The 19,946-nt window shown below is 39.1% G+C and overlaps 1 protein-coding gene across 2 annotated transcripts in view; it reads left to right on the forward strand.

The window, feature by feature from the left end:
- Positions 1–788: 788 nt before the first annotated feature.
- The window catches only part of tbx4 (T-box transcription factor 4), a 30,291-nt gene continuing 11,133 nt past the window's right edge, over positions 789–19,946 (forward strand). Inside the window, exons 1-5 of one of the 2 annotated variants that reach the window (XM_032590269.1) lie at positions 789–864; positions 7,663–7,808; positions 8,104–8,198; positions 15,450–15,569; positions 16,651–16,798. In XM_032590269.1, the coding sequence (XP_032446160.1) occupies positions 7,665–7,808; positions 8,104–8,198; positions 15,450–15,569; positions 16,651–16,798 (507 nt within the window). In that variant the 5' untranslated portion in view covers positions 789–864; positions 7,663–7,664. Of the gene's footprint in view, positions 865–3,333; positions 3,573–7,662; positions 7,809–8,103; positions 8,199–15,449; positions 15,570–16,650; positions 16,799–19,946 lie in introns of those variants that run through there. The other variant, XM_032590268.1, reaches the window with a different exon arrangement.

Below are 19,946 nucleotides of genomic sequence, written 5' to 3' on the forward strand. Positions count from 1 at the left end.
TGTTAATTAGTCTCTCTTCTTCAGATCCTCCGTTTTCCTCTGATTAGTTTCACACTATTCTAATGTCACTCATTCACCTTCCCCGTAGTTAGCAGCCAGTCTATTTGATGACTTCTTTGACAGATCCTTCCATTGTTGGTGTAATCCCTGTGTGCCTGTTACTGTTATCACTAGCATAATGAGACTCCTATTCTCTTGCTTTCACTTGGGTCCATATCAACAAAGCATAGCAATACAACAACATATTAACATTTAGAACTTGTTTAAAAAAATTACTTGCAAAATCAGCATCAAACATTTATTAAAATAATAGCAATATTGATCTTTTTCCAGTTCTATGATTACAGTCACCAAACTAACTCAATAGAAGACTGAGGAAGATGATGCTTGGATCAGATGCAGTAAAATTATGTTTGCATTAATTAAGCATAGAAAAATTGCTAAAAAAGAGAAACAAAACAAACTGCAAACTAATTTTCATTTGTTATCTTGTTTATTAATCAAACAAAATGGGTTTTTTTTTCAACATGTTGAACACAAACCTGTTTTTATCAACAAGGGTTTACATGCAGGTAATAGAGTTAGACTGAACAATTGGTTATAAGTCTGGGGACCATAATGGCTTTTTTTTTTCTTGTATTTCTCTGTCCATGACTTACTGCAAATGAAACCACCTCCAGAGAGGACCACGTGACAGTGGGAGTGTGTGGAGGTTCGCGTGCCCTCCAACAATCTGCTCAATTCTGCTGCTATAAAGAAAAATTGAACTTTTTTGATTGCAGCACATGCTTCTGCAGGGAGCTGCCTGAGTGAGAGGACTGTTTCCAGAAGAGGCAGGAGGAGCGCAGCGGGGAGCAGCAGGAGGTAGGAGCTGCATTATTCTGGCTATTGTTGTTGTTTGCAACTGGAGTTTGAAAGAATTTTTTATTGGGATTTTTCTCCTAATGTAAGATGTGCAAATCAAAGAGGTTTTATATTTTAACTATGAATGATCTGAACGCTGGAAAATATCCCCAACTTTGCAGGAGTCGCCCCTTTGTCCAAATCCATTCAGAACTGAACACCAGGTTTTCTGACACCGCTGCGTCTAATTCCCCGCAGAGAGAATTACAGCAGGACCATCTCTTGAATATTAGCTGTCTGTGGTTAATTGATCTGCCTAATTGGAATAAGGGCGTTTACAGAAAGTAAAACAACTGCGGACTGCGTTAAAATCCTTTTCAGTCAGGTAGTAAATAGTAGTGGTCTCTGCTAAACTCGTTTGTTTTAATTTTATAGATAGCAATTTAATGAAAAATAAAACCAGAAACATGGCTTTTGGTTGGAATGGAAGGAAGCAGAGAGGGTGTGAGTGACCAGGCAGAGAGAGCAACGACTGGTTCGGTCTGAAGCTGGGGAATAAAGCAACAACTCAGAGAATCAAGAGTCTGTCAGCAGCCACGTCAGGCTGCCACACACGCGCGCGCGCGCGCGCACACACACACGCCCACGCGCGCGCACACACACACAGACATGTCACCAAGCAGATATATAAGTCACTCTGGCATCTGATTTATGGACGCGCCGCAGCCTCACGCTCCATTTGCTGTAAAACCACAGGCTTATAATTCACCTGCGGACCCAGCGGCCTCCGCCGAGGAGTGATGCTGCCGCGGGCCGCTCACACACGTCCACACTACAGTAGTGTGTCCAGCAGAGCTATGGCCAGATTGAGATAAGGCTCGGTGTGAAGAGGAACATTTGTCACGTCAGGATATTTATACTGGCCCTCTGCTCACATCATTCTGGATTTCTCAGGCAGACGTTTCAGGGCGGAAGAAGCTTCCATTGACCCGTTAATAAGGAAACACGCAGTTGGGCCTGAAAGTCCGCAGACTTTAAACTGAATCGTTTTTCAGCGGGTTGAGATGTTGGGGCGTTTCTGTGATTTCCACGGCTAGAGTGTTTTTTCATGTTTTTGTAATTAAAGCAATTTTTTCATTTAAAAATCAGACACTTATGTAAAATTTGAAGGTAGTTTTAATCTGTTTTTCTCCTGCATTTCTAAACTTACTGATGTTTTTTTTTCTGAAAGAAAAAATCTTAAAATAACAATATTACCGACCCTCCACTAAAGAGGCCAACATAATCACAGGAATTAAATATTATATCTTTCTTATTAAAATGAAAAAGAAGTGTACTTTGAGTCCGCAAGCTAAAATTTTAATGAAAAGGGAAAGTTTTACTGTTAACAGTTCATGTAGAAGTGGGATCCTGCTCTTAAAACACTCCGTGTTCCATTAAGGAATCTTGAGGAATACTTCGGTTCTTCAGCCCGCCAGAGAATGAACAAATGTTCTCAACCAACGTTGATTCTTTTCAGTCATAGAACAAGGAGCCGAGACTAAAGTCTAACAACCTCACAGCTCAGTAACTCAACTTAAACCTGCTGCTTTCACATCTGGAGCATTTGTCTCTCTTCAGCTTGACACAAAATGTTTCGGTTGAATCTATAGAAAAAAAAATGCTGATATTTTTTGTTGTCGTGACTTTAGCTTAGAAAAATCAAGTTTTTAATCCGATGTTTAATGAGATCCAAACAACCTTCGATTGTTTATGTATTTATTTTGTTGGTGACATTAACGCTTAAGGACCTTGGAAATTCGCGGCCCCTTCTAATCAGGCGGACGGGATTTGCCCTGAGGGAAGCCCCCTGTTAGAAAGTTTCATGCAAATGGGCTGATGTTGTTTGGATGACAAAAACATGACGCGTGAAAATTATTCTGCTATAAATAACAATAAAATGTTATCGGACCATGTTTAGTCACAGCTTGACTCCCTCCATAGATAGTGTCTTCCTGTGGCGCTTTAGAAGACAAACAGGTTGACACTGATGTGCTTTGGTGAGACTTTTTCATAGTCAAGGATCAACATCATCCAGTATAGTATTTATTTGACATCATGATTCATATTTAGTTGTTGATCTACTGAGTTTTGCATTGTGGCCCTATAATGAGGTGGTCAGGAGGCAGTAATGAGTCCCACTGATTGGGTGAATGAACACCAAAGAAAAGCAGCGCATGATGATGCTGGGTTAGCAGCCAAGTCCAGGCGGTGACGGGACTGTTTGTCCAGAGAGGCCGGTGTGGATATTAAAGTTCTGAGGCCGCCTGGGAAACTCCTGCTCTGCGACAACTGGAGGGCCAGAGACAGGGAGACCAATCACGCTCTCCGTTGCTTTCACACTGCAGACAGCCAATAGTTGTGTGTGTGTGTGTCTGTTCAAGAAAAATACTAAGCCCCCACCGAACTCCCCCCCGCCCCCCTTTGGGCGCAGAGAGCGCACTGCACAGGCGCAGAACGCAGCTGGGGTTCTGGAGAAGCTGAACGGTTCTAAACAGAACCGACACGCCGACAGTACAGCCACTGCCAGCGGACCGCTACAGCCCTCAGCACCGGACCCAGAGCCGCGCGTGGGCACCTCTCCTGCCTGCGCGTGCAGCCGCTGACTGAGGGGAAGCCAGGCCGCGAGACAAATAGACAGATCATCGTCATCATCAGTGGTGCGCGGGGATGATAGGTGACCGCATCAGGTAGGCTGCAAAGGAGCGGCTGCTGCTCACCAGCTGCCGGGAACATTTCTTAAAGATCAGCGAGGCGGTGTGTTGGTGTCAGGCGGCCTGGTGAGCAGGGCGGCGGGGATGAGAAGGTCAATATTCCAGGCAGGACTCTGAGCCGCGGTCAGGACCTTCTGACAGGGGAACCGCTCAGCCTGACAGAGAGACGGAGCTCCAGCTTCTTCATCACTTCTTTATTTTTCGCCAGAATTACTCAAACTTCTGCTAGATTTACATTTAATTTCAATTATTTTTGTTCAGTCAGAAAGTTTGTCTGGTAGGAAACGAAACGTATCTCTCAAAAATAATAAAACAGTATAAATGGAGTTATATAATATACATTACATACTTGCTTTATTTACGTTTATTAAAAATGGAGTGTCTAAAATTATTGATAGCCTTTTTAATAATGAGTGAAAGGGCAAGCTCTTCCTAAAATGCTGACCAGCTTTTTGTGTTTCCACTGGTATTTTTGTGATAACCGAAAGGTTTTTGAGGCTGACAGGCCTCCTGACCATCACCCTAATCTCTGACTCCCTTCACAGATTGGCTATCAGATTCTGGACAGAAGTCTGGTTCGGCTGCTCCAAAACGTTAATTTTACCACCAATAACAAGAAACGTGTTTTAGTAATTAGATTATTAAACATAAATCCGCCAGGAGTAACGGCCATTTGAGCTCAACTGTATTTATTTATGTTTAGGTTTTACTATTTCCTCTTTCTTTTCGTTGTTATTGACATTTTACAAATAGTGTACAGGTTCAACTTTTGCAATCTCACTTTAATTATAATCTTTCAAATACTACTATTACTATTATTATTATTATTATTATTATTATTATTATTATTATTATTATTATTATTATTATTATTAGATATATAGTCATACTGATAATTATTTAAATTAATTATTATAATTCAGAGGAATGTCTTTTTTCCAAAATAATTATCTCAAACAATAAGATTTTATAGCTACTGTAATTTAAAAATGTTTATTTCTTTGCTCCTAAATATCAATTTGGATACATATTTTCCTCAGAGCAGGTAATCTGGACAGTCAAAGTGCTTTGAATGTATTTTTTTACAACAGTGTCTGGATTTTGGGCCTAGAAACTAATGGCTACATGTCAGATAGAGCGGGCCGATCAACAGAACCAGCAGAATCCTCTGGTATATTTGTTGCAGCCTTTGACGTGGCTTTTGTCAGTTAGTAATATGCTTTGGGAAATATTTTAAATATTCACTGCAGAGGATAGACCACATGACCTCTATAACATTGTTACTTTCCCACATGAAATGTATGTGCGTTGATCAGTAACAATAATGTTTGCTGTACAGAGAGATTTTTCCTGGTGAGAGTTAAAGGTTTGTAGACATGTGATTAGTAACATTGTTTATTACTGCTGCACAGGGCGCTACTTCTTCTTCACTCAGGCTAGTAGTGTTTTAAAAGCAGCGAGCTTTAAAGCAAACACTTCTCAGCACCAGCAGAAGGTACAGTCCAGACTCCTTTATGGATTTTACACACGTTAAAATAAATCTGCTGTTTTCTGAACATGCAGAAATGATAGTAGTTTCATTTGCATGATTTCATATGTTTCCAGCTTGTTCGAGGCAGTAGTGCGAGTACTTTCACGCTGACAAAGAAAAGCTGAGGTGGCTCATAATTCCTGGTTCTACTGGATCAGTGAAAGGCCCAGATTCACAGTGTGGCTGCTGCTCTGTCAGCTGTTATCTTTATTAGCTTTAACAAATGTCTCTGTTCGTTTACATTGCACGCTTTCTGGTCCACTTTGTTGGCTTGGAGAGTGGCCGTTCTGTGTTCCACTGCACCAACTGCACCAACAGTCGGCCCTGAGGAATAAACAGTAGAAGGTTCTCAGGGTCTGGGAGACAGTAGCAGGACACACTGCACAGGTTTACCTGTGGGCAATCACTTTTCACTTAATGAAGGATCAGTGAAGATCCTTCATTAAGGATGAAGGATCTTCACTTCATAGGAGGTTAGGTACTTCCTACCTAACGTGCAGGAGGTACAACATATTCTAAAAGTCTAATTATTGTTTTAAAAAGAAAATCATTCAAATAGCTCAGTTATATTACATTTATATTTCATACTAAGCGTGAGCAACACTCAGGAGTGTGTGATCAGTCTGCAGCTGAGTGCTGCAGCAGCAGAGTGAGGGTCTGCCATGTCTCGCTGGTCACTGCAGCAGCAGAGTGAGGGTCTGCCATGTCTCGCTGGTCGCTGCAGCTTTGTCCCAACAATCCTCATCATACAGATTGTGAGCAGGTGTTGCTGTCGAGGTTCTGAAGCAAAGATTCAGTAACAGAAAGCTTTCTGAAAAGCCGGGTCTGTGCCTGTGACCAGACGGCCTACGGGAATTTTTTCGTCATGGAATGAATCGACACATGGTAGAAGGTTTTGAAGTTTGCTAAATGTTTGTTGATCTGGGGTATTTTGAGACTCCTGATGCTCGAACTTTAAACAGACCAAACAGGCAATGAAATGATTATTTTGTCCTAATTGTGAAATTTAATCTGAAGCTGAATTCTAAAAGTATAATTTTAGTTGTAGGAAGGGAAAATTTAAATAGTGATTATGTGTTTTTTACTAATTTAATGAATTTAATTTATTTTGTAGGGAGAACATCTAATTTTGAACAATTCTAAACAATTTTCCTAAAGACTATTTATTATCTGATATCCCTGGACAATTTTTAAATAGGACTATTCAATGAAGGTTAAAATGACTTAACAACATAAACTTTCAATAAATACAAAAAATACAAGCAATGATTGTATTGCTTGTATTTACAGATTGTTGTAAATATAAAATTAGGAAACTACAAGACAATCAACATGTATAACAGTAATTAAAACTAAACTAATCCTCCATCTAGATGGCAAAACACAGGTGGACATGTGGAGGAAACGGTTCTTATTATTCAAAATGTTGACAGATCTGATGTGTTATCAACCAGTCCTTTAATTGCTCTTTAAATAGATTATAAGGGGTAAGAGTAAGGGGTATAAGAGTAATAATGTATTATTTCATGAAGAACCAGAAGAAGGATTGGATCATTTTTTAAATCTTTACCGTCTATACTGATTATAGTAAACCTCTCTAAACACGTCGCTTTAAACATACATTTATGTTTTTTCATCTTAAAGCACATTGTTAAACATATTTTTTCCCTCCACAGTTTAAAATGTAAATGTTGTATCACATTATACATATTCATGTTCCAGAGTCGAAACAGCATTTTTACATAATGATAATTTTATCTTAATGAAATAAAAGAATTTAAATGACTGTTGGATAATCAGCAGATGCTCTTTGATATCCAAACTCAAAGTTGCTAATTTCCATTTCCTGAACTTGGCTAATATGAAGAATGACTAAGAGGATTTAATGTGGTTATTTGTTCAAGTGAAAACTTTGGACAAACACACACCCCCACGCACGCACGCGTGCACACACACACACAAAATAATAATAATGATGATGATGAATTTTTCAGAATAAAGTTTCACTGCATTTCAGGTTATTACTGAACTATAACAATATGGAATTAAATTGTGTTGTTAAAAAAAGTACATTTACAAAATAAATATGAACAAGTATAAATATGAAGATATATTTTATTAATGATTTAAAAATAAGGCATTTACTTTATTGATGAAAACTGAAAATGACTTAATTAAAATACTTAGTTTTTTATTTTCATCTATTATTATTCAACCCAAAAAACGATGTGAGTTGAACAAAAACAAGACACAACATAAACAAACCAGAGACTGAAAACATAAAGCTTAAAAGCTGACAGTCCTCAGAGTGAGGAAGCTGCTGTTTCACAGAACAAATATAGTTTCCTCATTAATCAAATCACAAATGAACCTGAATGAGATCAGCCAGCGGTGGTGGTGGGGCATGCAGGAGAGTAGCCACTCTTGGTGAAGACAGTCCTGTTTCAGGTCTGCAGCATGATGACCCCTCCTCTGACCCCTGAGTTATCTCCTCTCTGATAAGTCTGACAGCTGAGTATTTGTGTAATGCTGCAGAGATGCTGCAGGAGAAGGCTTCAGCTGTGACGGATGATCGTGTGAGCCAGGTCCGGGCCGACGGCGAGACGGATCTGCTTCCAGACCAGTCCCAACTTGGTGCGCCCACAGCTCCCAGCGCTCCCACCTCAGCTGGGCCTGACCAGGTACAAATGGAAGCTGCTGGCTGACCACTGTTCTGGCTGTATTTAAAGAACCCAATTATTTTTCACTGACACCCAGAGGTTCTTTTAATTAGAAATATGTAAGTTTGATGGCAGTACAAACATCTGAAGTCAACCTGTGACCAATTATGCACTAGTTAATGAAATGCTAGAATGTATTTACGTTTAAATACATAGTTAAAATATTTTAGTATCTCATTTTTCATATGCTGGCATGTAAAATTCAGCTGCAGTGGATGGTTGGAGTTATGCAGAGGGATTTCATGCTCTCTTTCAGAACATTGAGAACATCAAGGTGGTCCTTCATGAGAGGGAGCTGTGGAAGAGGTTCCATGAGGCTGGAACTGAGATGATCATCACAAAAGCTGGAAGGTCAGTGAAAGCTTCATGTTCTCAGTCTGGAGCAGATCTGTGTGTGGCTTGGTTTCCCTACTTGTGTAAAAATGTGCGTTTTTATAGGCAGAGGGATGTTTTGCCTCTGCTCGTTGAGGGGTCCAGAGTAGGGCTGAATTTGTTACGAATCGGATTAATCGCAATGAATCGATTATACAAATAATGATCAACTAATTTAGTAATCAATTCATCATTAATTTGAGCATACAGACTCTAAAAAAGGCCATTTACTGAAAAAACAATGGATTAAGAGCAGTAATGAAGCCAGAACTGTACAAAAATACAAACATTTTATGTTTAATATTAATTCAATAACACAATGCAAACAATTATTGCCACATGCTCATCCAGCAGGAGTGAATCTGCTGGGTTTCCTTAGACAGAAACATTTGAATCTACTTCAGTAATTCATTGAGCCTAGTGCACCATTTAATAACTAGGATCAATTGGAATGCATTTGTAATTGAAATGAAGTTATTTTTTGCAAAGTGCCTTGAGAAAGAATTTGTTGTGAACTGGTGCTATGGAAATAAATGGAACTGAATTGAAATAAGAACTTTCTTTGTCTATATATTCATTATATCCAGAACTCCTCTAATGGCACTTTTAGCTTCACCTGGTTCAAATTCTGGACCTTCATGCACCTTTTGCTATCCAATTCTTAGCTGGTAAATCCAAAAAATAGGATGTTTAGCTCATCCTAAACTCTATGTAGGCAGAAAGAGCTGAGCTTTTCACATGTAGATGTTAGAGCTACATATGATCAAGAGTTCACTAAAGGAATGCTGTTATTCCATTCTAGGTAATAAGAGGTAGCTAATAATCTAGGTAATAATTTTTCTTGCTTTAAAAAAGAGCTTAGTAATTTGTTTATGCGCATACTTTAATGTAATAATTGTTAGTTGCAGCACTAGAGTTACTGTTTGGACAATTAAAGTAGATGCTCCTGGTTTCTATAGGTAGAATGAAGTCACTGGGGAGTTCTTGAGAAGAAAATATCTGTTTGTGTGTGTGTGTGTGTGGGAGAGGGGGTGGGGGTGCGTGTGGGCGTGTGTGTGTGCGTGTGCTATATTTGTGTTCCAGCTTACCTCACTTTGGTAAAAAGCTTACTAATCGCAACACCTTCTTACACTGGTTTATAATTGATTATTTTTTTATCATTCTGTTTGAAGAGAACTTTTCAGATTGAAAAGTGATACTTAGGTTCCAGGTCAAAAACTCTAAATTGGCATTAAAGTTTTCTGTAATTATCCTTAATGCAAACTTTGGTTGAATTATAAAACAATATATTTTACAGTAAAATGGGAACTTTTAAACTAACATAAAGGTAAAGCTGTAGAAGAATGGCAGATCAGCAGATGTGCCCAGAGCAGCTCCGCCCTGCAGCGGCTACACAATCAGAACTGTGGTTGGGTTTTTTTCCAGGGCAAGGGATGGATAGTGAAAGGTATTGGAGCCTAAAGTCCAGGATTTATGGATCACAAATAGTGATAGAGATCAGTAATAATCCCTTTGCTGAAAGAAATAAAGTTTTCTACACATCACCAAAAAACCAGCTCAGTGTTGTATGTGCTGAAAGCTGCTCCCATTCCTCAACATTTCTGGAGAAAGTAACAGTAAGTCTTTGTGATGAGAACGATACCTCCCTGCTGCCACTTGTGTGGACAGATAAAATTAACGGAGAGACGGAAAGTTCCTGCCACATACATAATTGAAACCACAAATGACTGCTGGCCTTGTTGGATTTAATGCGGCCTGAGGATTACGTAGTGAAGCTTTTGGACATTAACCAGAGATTGAGAATACTCACATCGACCTCTGCCTCTCATTCCTCACTCAATGAGCTTTTTTCCAGTAAAAGGTCACCACATTTTTTGCTTAGAGCTACATAACTATAGAAGATAGACTTTCGCTTCCCTGGCTGATAGTGGTTTCTGAAGACTTTACATCCTTTGAAGAACTATGTAGTGATGCAGGCTGGAGGCCTTCTGGATTTACCTGCAGCCATTCTGAGGCCAGACTGCAGCTGATGGTCCCTGACTGGTTTTAACTGGACATATTCTGCAGCTGCTTCTGCACGTTCTCATATAAAAATAGGATTTTGCATTCCTACATATTCCTACAGTATCACACTGGAATAAGCCAATGTGCCATAATGTAAAATGTTTGCTTATTTATACAATTAACTTCAAATCTGAATTAGATTTTAACTAGTTTAGAAAATAAACTATTTTGCAAAACTATAATTTGTGTGTCTTATTGGGATTTTATATCATAAAGCACCATGAAGCAGCATTTGATGCACTGTTTTCATGGGGCATTGTTTTTTGTTTTTGCAATATGAATTCTGGTAACATTCTGAATAATACAATTTTTGCTGTGTTATTTCAAAACCCTAAATAATTACACACTTCTCTATAGCTGCATTTCCATTACAAATGTGCACAAAACTTTTTCTAAAATCCACTAATGTAAAAAAAAAAAAACACTTTTGCAATTGCGGTGCGTCCATTAAATAAGAAACCCAATTAAAATCACACATGAATGAGTTTGGTCACACAATAAGTCATTACAACAACATCATCCTCTTACATAGTGGGAGGATGATGAGTGACATGACTCTTGTGATGCGAAAAAAAAAGTTTCCGTTGCAGTTTTGTGAAATATACTAATTTTGGTAGAGCTGGAAAATCATCTCATCCTAGCCGAAAAACCTTTTATCAAAAAACTTTTTTTTCTAAAAGAAAAATTTTGAAATTTAGAAAATTTGCATGTTTTCTAAATAAGCAAATTTATTTTCATAATTCCAATTTGGGCAGTTACATGCTCAATGAGTAGTCTGGGTCTCATATAGAATCCTAATAAAACACATGTTGCACAAATTTCTGATTGCTTATCAAACCTGAAAAAAGTCTGTGACAATATGCAAAGCAGGATTTGTTGGGAGCCATTCTTCTACTCTTGAACTAAATTCCCAAGCATTGCTGTTTGTGCTTTATTTTAAAATTGCCTGGTAGTTTTATGGGGATTTAATAAAATCCATATTTCAAAACAACAAATTCAAAATACATCAACAAAGCAGGTGAATTTTTCAAATATTAACTTTTTATACAGTTTAGAAATAATTATTACCAGAAATAGTAATAGTTTTTGTCAGTGTAAGTAATGATCAGAAAACAGCCATGTCTGAGACAACAGACCCCTTGCAGTAAGTTTTGGACACTAACAGACCAATGGATTGATTTATAACGTGCACCAAGACAAAAAAATGTGATGTGAGTTTGAGAATGCCATCTATGAGGTGTGAAGAGGGAGTGCAGAGGCGGTGGGGAGGAAGGACAGATGCAAACCCACATTTTTAACATTTCTCCAACACCAGCTCGCTCCTTTCCTCAAACAGCACCAACCGGGTCCGATGCTTGTTATGATGAGTGTCACTGTCCAGGCCTAATCCTCCCTCTTCAAAGCGCCAGGCGCAGTGCAGTTCTTCCCTCACTCTCCTTCTTTGTACACAGCCCGTCAGAGAGCCGCAGCAGCAGGCTGATAAGAGAAATCCGGCGCCCTCACTAGGCCTGAGTACTACGTTTGGATCATTTCATCACCCCACACACACTTTAACCCCCACCTCTGATGCTCCTTTTGATCTGGCCGTAGCGGTGGAGATTCCCAGAGAAGGAACGGATCGCTGGAGGCCCTACACATGTGGGACTGTTGGGAGAAACAGCTGGCTGGCCAGAGAAACACACATACACCCTGACACTGATATCACACATGTACTCTCCAACTGCTGTTTCTCATGCTTCTCTTAAACTCACTTAGTCACACCAGCAAATGGAGGGAATACTGTTTGTCTTTGGCGATCGGCGGACCTGAACTCTCTGACATTTCAAAATGTGTTTAACTGCCATCTTCCATCATCATGTAGGAGCACTGCAAGGAAACCACAGAGCTCAGAGCTTTTTATGCTGCTCGTATTCATCTGACCTCTTCGTCTTTTGTTTCTCCTTATTCGTGTTTAGAGTTCCATCATCGGTTTTAGACCATTGTCTGTATACGATGAGCTTACAAATTCAAATAAAATCACAATAAATACTCTGAAGATTTCACATATTGATGTATTTAAATTCAGATTCAATAGTGAAGTGAAATATGAGGAGAAACCGTGAGGTGAAACAGTGAGTTTCACAGAATGGTCCAAAGCTGTGAAATTCACTGCCTTCAATGTTCTGTTTTTGGTTCAGTTTAAGCTAAAGCAGGTTTGTTTAGAGCTTCCTTCAGCACATAGCATTATTGTGACACTCCTATGTTCCTACAATGGTTTGTTTTTATTCTAGCCCTTATTCTTAAATTAATGGAAATCACCTTGGCTCAGTAGAGACTGTTGTAAAATGTAAATTTGACTCATTGATTGATATCTTGATTTGACTATGCAACCTTCCAAAGGGTCTTCACATATTCACACACAAGTTTCAGAACGCTCTTATAAAAGAGATTGTGCTATATAAATAAATTTGGTTCAATTTGATTTGATAACTGGAAAAATCCATGAAATATTAATATTACTTGTAGTCACAATGAATATGTTGAGTCATATTGTACAATGAGATCCTTTTGATCTCCAACAGATAAAGGTTAGAAAGCTGAAGTCTGTGTCAGGTTCCTCTGCTTCACTATAACTGATAGCAGATGTAGAATGATGAACGCTTTTCAAAAAATATTGGAGAGTGAGAAAACTTACAATCAACTACCTCCACTCACTTGTTGCTGTTATTAAATGAAATAACGCAGGGCGGAGCTGACAGTGCTGTGATGGCTCTGCAGCCAGAAGGTTCTAGTTTCACATCATAGATAGAGGCAGTACAGGTTCTCTCCATGCATACATGTGTCTTCTATGGAGATTCCAGCTATTTGTCTAAAAACAGTTAATTTGCTTCTCTACATGGTGTCTATCTGTGGTGTCCTGGGATGGACTGCAAACCTGTCCCGGCTCTCAGCTTGTAGAGTCTTCACTCCCAATATCTGCAACCTTTTTTGTTTCCAATTTCTTTATTTTTCTCCATTCTCATTGTCAGTATAACAGGTGATTATTTAGTCTGTATTATGACAACAAAGCTGGCCAAGAGCAGGCCGGCTGGCCAACCTTAGCTGATGTTGAAACAAAAAAACTGCATATAAACTACAAACTGCTAAAACTGAAGTTTTAGCAGTTTATATGCTGTTTTTTTATTTCTCATAAATGACATTTCTAATGTTGGGTAAATCCAGCAGGCCTGTGGAAACCAGTTTCCTTTTTACCAAGAGGAAACAGCTTAACTTAGTTTTGGTTTCATAAAAAAAAAAACATCTAACCGACAAAACAAAATGCATTTAGGATAATTAAGGCTACATTTGAAATGCTTTGAGGCTGAGTTACCTGTTCACCGGTTTCTAACTGACAGTAAAAAATATTAGCTTAGCAAATAACATGAACCGCCACACTGACGCCTGAAGACCTCAGAATCCGCCTGACAAAAAATGAGTTTCATATTCCTTTCCTAATAAATGTATGAACAGATTTATGTGCATTTTATTTGCCAGGACTAACTGAGTCTCTTCCATATTGAAGCACAGAGCCTCAGCCTCACCTCCCCCGTTATGACCATATTCTCCAAATCCAGGGCCCACATGTCTTGACGCAGGCCTCCATCTGCTCTGTCTGTGCTGGGAGAGAAGCCTGAGATGAGCAGAGGTCTGTTTTGAATGTTCCCCTAAGATTAACCTGTCTTTCAGTGAGGATGATAGCAGATCTGATCTGCCCCACTGATTGGATTTGAAGCCTCAGAGAGAGATTTAAATTACCTGCCCTCAATCCCTCTCCCCTCCCTCTGTCTAACGAAAGGGAATATTTACAGTAACATGATCGGAGACATGAGCCTTTGAAGATCAACAATTGAACCAATTGGAGAAGCAAGTATGACGACGGGGTTTGCTGCGTTCCCATCAACCCAGATAGGCACGCAGGCCTGCTCTGAGTGTGCTGTCTAATGTTTGAGCATGTCGCTATGGGCAGTACCCACACACAAACTGCAGGCCCTACTGACTGCAGCCTCTTAAGCAATGACGAGCCAGCTGTTTAAACTGTCCGAGCCGGGTGCCATTAAAAACCACTTAGGGTTTTATAAGAAGGCAGACAGTTCTTTGTGAAATTTCCTTTGGTGCAGATGGGATGAAAATGTTTTTGCTTTCCCAGAAAGGTCACCAAATGTAGCTTCCTTCTTGTATTTTACAGCCTTGACTTCTGTATTAGACTCTTCTGTCTTCTGGTCTGGAAGCATTAAATGGATGAGAGATAATCCCACACTTTCCCTCAGGTTTTTCAAAAGCAGCTGTAAAGTTAAAAGGAAATGCATCATAGTTTTACATTTTTACAAGTGGAAATCTGAAAAGACGTGGTGGGTGTTTGTATTCATTTTAATTCATTATTCCCATGCTTTGATCTCTGTCAGTTTGCAGTTGTTCCATTATCTTCCCATTTTCTAATGAGGGATTAAACGGCACTCTGTAAAATGTTTAAAGATTGGTGTACTGTTTTAGAAGCTTTAAACGTCTCCACAGTCTCCTCCCTGCTGTTTGTTCACTAATGCTCTCCAACAGACCTCTGGATTTTTGCTGAGATCAAATTAAACACAGCTGTACCTTTCACTAATTAAAGACTGTTGGTTATGTCTAATTTTATTTCGTGGCAACAGAATGAAGAGGTCTGAGAAGAAATGCATGTTGTACTTGTCTTATTGTTGCTTGTAAAAAAAATAGAACGATGAATCCTTCACAAATAAATGTGACTTTGTTTTGGTCTTTTTTTTTCAAAGAAAAACATAAACAAGGACATACTAATAGATTAATCACCTGTTATACTTTAATCTATTAAAGCCATTAAGAAACTTGCAATGAGATGCTGAGTGCAGCATCTCATTGCACTGAATTGATGACTTTGCACCAATCCCTCATACTGAGGAACAATGTAGTGACGGTGGAGAAGAAACCTCCCCTTTAACAAGAAGAAACCTGGCTCAGTGTGAGCAGCCGTCTGCCATGAACTTGTTCTGATGCCCACTCCATGTCTCCTTTAGGGTCTTCATCTCAGAGAAAAACAAAGCTAAACAGATTATCTCTGAGCCAGTTTTTATGTTTATAGGATGAAACAGATCAGAAGGTGAGTGTGTCTAAAGGTCTTTTTATTTTCTTTAACAGGAGGATGTTTCCTAGCTACAAGGTTAAAGTGAGTGGCATGAACCCCAAGACCAAATACATCCTTCTCATTGACGTTGTCCCAGCTGATGACCACCGCTACAAGTTCTGTGACAACAAGTGGTAAGGCTGGTTGAACAAAACTCCTCCCAGTAAACAGTGGATCAGTAACACAGCAACAGATATCAGAATTCTCAGAGAAAAATAAAATGAAAGATTTGATTTTACACATGAAAAATACAAGTTTTACGATGATAGAGATGCAGCAAAGACAGGCCTGCACCGCAGGGAGCTTCTCCTCTCAGTACACACATCAAGCACATCTGTTCTCTTCTGGTTGTTCGATTTACTCATTAATGCTACTTATTGATGAAAGTTCCCTTAAAAACAAAGAGTTCTTTGAGATTTTACAAATTTAAGTCAATATTCTTTATGAAATTGTCCAACCTTTCTTTTGCATATAAAAATTAATGAACCACGATTGTAAAAACGAAGTATGTACCAAATCATGACTATAGTGTACAATTAAACCCCTAAATGTTACATATTATAAACATCAAAGTTCACTAAGATAGAAACAAAATGAAAAAGAGAGGCAGTAAAATCAGAGAAATTATCAGAATAAAACAGCTGCAGATGTTTGACAACTTAACATGGTTTGTATTTGAACTCCCTCAATGAAACAAGCTTCTTCATATGTAGCTGACTTTGACACTAATTACTGCATGAATATTTAAATTCTTTATTTGCACCTTGGGACAAGCCCTTCCTTATTTTGGAGGCAAATATGGGAAGATTCTGCACTTTATAAAAAAAATGTAGGATATTAGATATGAAGGAAGACCAAGAATAAGTAAAACTAGTTGGGACTCATACCATCTGAATAAACATTAAAGTTTGTGCTTGTTACTCATGGAACAGTAATGTGACAAATTGAAATAGTGTGAGGTGTGAATACTTTTGCAAGGCACTCTAATGCCTGGTGTTGGGGGGTTCTGCTGTTGTTCAGCAACATATTTAAGTTAGATAATTATTGATTATGTTTCTGGTGAGCCTCTTAGCTGTTCATATTAACCGCAGTGATTTAATGTTTCACCATAATGCATGAGGACGCTGTATCTGGTAAACTGTACTCTTACAGCCCTTTGGATGAGCTCGATGTATGACAGGCCTCAACTCCTCTCACATCCCAATGTGTTTTCAGGATGGTGGCTGGTAAGGCGGAGCCTGCCATGCCAGGCAGACTCTACGTTCATCCTGACTCCCCTGCTACAGGAGCTCATTGGATGAGGCAACTGGTGTCATTTCAGAAGCTGAAACTAACAAATAATCACCTGGACCCATTCGGACATGTGAGTACCTGACAGAGTGCATCAGGGTCTAAAAAATGATTTACATGTAGCTCTCATCTTAGTGAGTTCCAGAAGATCTAAATGTCAATTTAAAGGGGCAGTATTATGCCCCTTTAAATTGGGGGCATAATAACACACTTTATAGCACAATCAAGTAACTCATAGAAAGTCACTAAAGTCACTAACTTTAGTTGTGCCAATTGAAATTCTGAAAATAACTTTGCTTAATGGATACATGCTGAATTTGAAAAAACTCACGTTTTTGGGCTGGGATGAGGTGGTTTTTAAACCATATCGAAATATTTGTATTTCACAGAATTGCAGTGGAAACACAATTTTTTTTTGCATCACACAAGTCACATGATCAACAGCCGAAAACCACGAAGAAGAAAACAGAAAGTGACTTCTTCAGAAGAACTTTGGATTCAACACGTCCACAGAGTTGGACGTGTCATTCTAACATGTTGAATCCAGAGGTCTTCTGTAAAATCATCAACTACAATTTCCCCAAAACACCACAGATGCAGCTGCTCTTTATAAAAGGCCTGTTGCTCCACCACCTGATGGCTCCTCTGATGGCTGATAGATGATGAGTGTAGCGCCACAGTTGAATTACAAAACTTACATCCATCGCTTCCATAATTTTTAATGACTTATTGTGTGAACAAGCTTAGTCTCGAATGATTTTAATTTAATTTCTTATTTGATGGAAGCACAGCGATTGGGACACTAGCAGAATATAGACAAAAATTTGTGCACATTTGGCAAGGAAACAGCTTATGTCACCTTCAGTTGCTATAAAAATGCTATATGTATCAAATATGACTTTAAAGAAATTAGATTGCAAAATATAATGCCTTTGAATTGGGCCTCTGTCTCTGGTTCTCACTCAATCCACCTTCAGGAAGTCATCAGAACAAGGCTAATAATAGAAAAGTTAACTGGATTCACAAAGAAAAACATGAGAGTTGGAAGTAAAGTATATAACTACATGGTATTTTTGTTAAAATCTTGCCCTTGGAGGTACACTATTTTTTTTTCCTTTTTCTGTTTTTATATATTTTATATTCTATTTACTTGACTTGATTGTCTTTCACTTTAATGCTGTTTCAAAAATGTATCCATGTTGGGGCAATAAAGGATAGTTATATTCTATTTTTCTAAACCCTCAAGAAGAATGAACACCTAAAACCCTGGAGGGTTTAAAATAACTGAGAATATAACAGAAACAATGGAACATGACACTGATATTACAGCTTTTGTCCCTAAACATAGTGCTGAAAAAACTGCATAACATCATCACATGTTTCCCAGACCAGAGCAAACAGATGGACGGACAGGAATGAGTAGATGTGCTCTCATTTATCTAAAATACATATGTTGGTGATTATTACACAAACACACCCACCCCCACACGCCCGCACACGCCGACACACCCATACACGCCCATACATGCCCACGCCCCCGCACACAGACACACAAGTTTGTTTTTCTAGCCATATTAAGACTTTGTATTGATTTCTATTGGTTTTAAAAATTGTATTTTTTCCTAATCCCAACCATTACTAATCTCTTCCTTACCCTAACCCTACCCAAAACTAAATTCACACCTTGCCTCTAGACGTAACTCCTAGCCCCAAAACAGTACTGCTCCGTATGGGGCCCAGGTTTTGAGCCCCATAAGGAGCAGTGGGTTCTCACAGGATATTATTTGTTAGATGGACTTTACAATATATTAAATACCATGCTACAGACACAATCAGTTTGAAAATGTATGACATTCTTCCAGAATTAAAAAGCCACTTGAGTCTGTTCCGAAATCAAGTCCATCGAGTTTGAACAGAAAAATTAATGAGAAGACTTGATGTTCTTTAGAATAAGCTATCTACACAAACATATCTATTAATAGAGTTTCAAAGAGCAAAATCGAATCAGTTCTGTCTAATTGTTTTAGGATAAACAAAACCAAATAGTCATCCAAGACAGTTTCTTCACTTCAAGTGAAGTTTAAGCTATTTACTTTACAGCCTAATATTGCCAGAGTGAGAGATGAGCAGCACCATGATGGAGGGCCTCTTCATGTGCTGACTTCTAAATGATGGAATGGAAGGAGAGAATGAGTGCAGAGGAGAGTGTGTGAGGAGTGTGACTGTGGCAGTTCTCCCCAGGGGAACTCTGGGATAGCTTGTCTGAAGCCATCCCATCACTGGGCTCATTAGGTTCATAACCTCTCAGATCAGTGGTGGAGCCTGTTGTCACATCGGGTTGAGAGCCTGGGCAGTGAAAAGGTCGAGTAATGAGAACAGAAGGAGTCGGAGGCCGAGCAGGGGACGGCGGGACCAGGAGGTCTGCTGCTGTCCACAGAGGACAACAGATCCCCATGTCTGCTCATTATCTTCATTACACAATATAGGACAATCATTCTCATCTTCATCTCATTAATCCCTAAACATCACAATCACAACTGAGGAAATTCACGTGTGGGTACGGAAAGTATTCAGACCCTTTAACATTTTTCACTCTCTGTTTCACTGCAGTCATTTGCTGAAAATCAAAAAAGTTCATATTATTTCTCATGAATGTACACTCAGCATCCCATCTTGACAGAAAAAACAGAAATGTAGAAATTTGCTCAGTATTGAGTAAAAACACCTTTTGATCTAGTACAGCCATGAGTCTTCCTGGGAATGATGCAACAACTTTTCACACCTGGATTTGGGGATCCTCTGCCATTCTTCCTTGCAGATCCTCTAAAGTTCTGTCAGGTTGGATGGTGGATGTTGGTGGTGCCATTTTCAGGTCTCTCCAGAGATGTTCAATTGAATTTAGGTCAGGGCTCTGGCTGGGCCAGTAAAGAATGGTTTTAGAGTTGTTCTTTGTTATTTTAGCTCTGTGCTTCAGGTCATTGTCTTGTTGGAAGGTGAACCTTTGGCCCATTTGAGGTCCTGAGCACTCTGTAAGAGGTTTTCTTCCAGGATCTCTCTGTACTCATCTTTGCTTCAATTGCAACCAGTTGTCCTGTCCCTGCAGGTGAAAAACACCCACATAGCATGATGCTGCCACCACCATCTTTCACAGCTGGGATTGTAGTGGGCATTTGAGGAGCAGTGTCTGGTTTTCTCCATTCATTGGTGTTACAATTAACACC

The sequence above is a fragment of the Xiphophorus hellerii genome, chromosome 18 (assembly GCF_003331165.1).
Source record: "Xiphophorus hellerii strain 12219 chromosome 18, Xiphophorus_hellerii-4.1, whole genome shotgun sequence".
Lineage (NCBI taxonomy): Eukaryota > Metazoa > Chordata > Actinopteri > Cyprinodontiformes > Poeciliidae > Xiphophorus > Xiphophorus hellerii.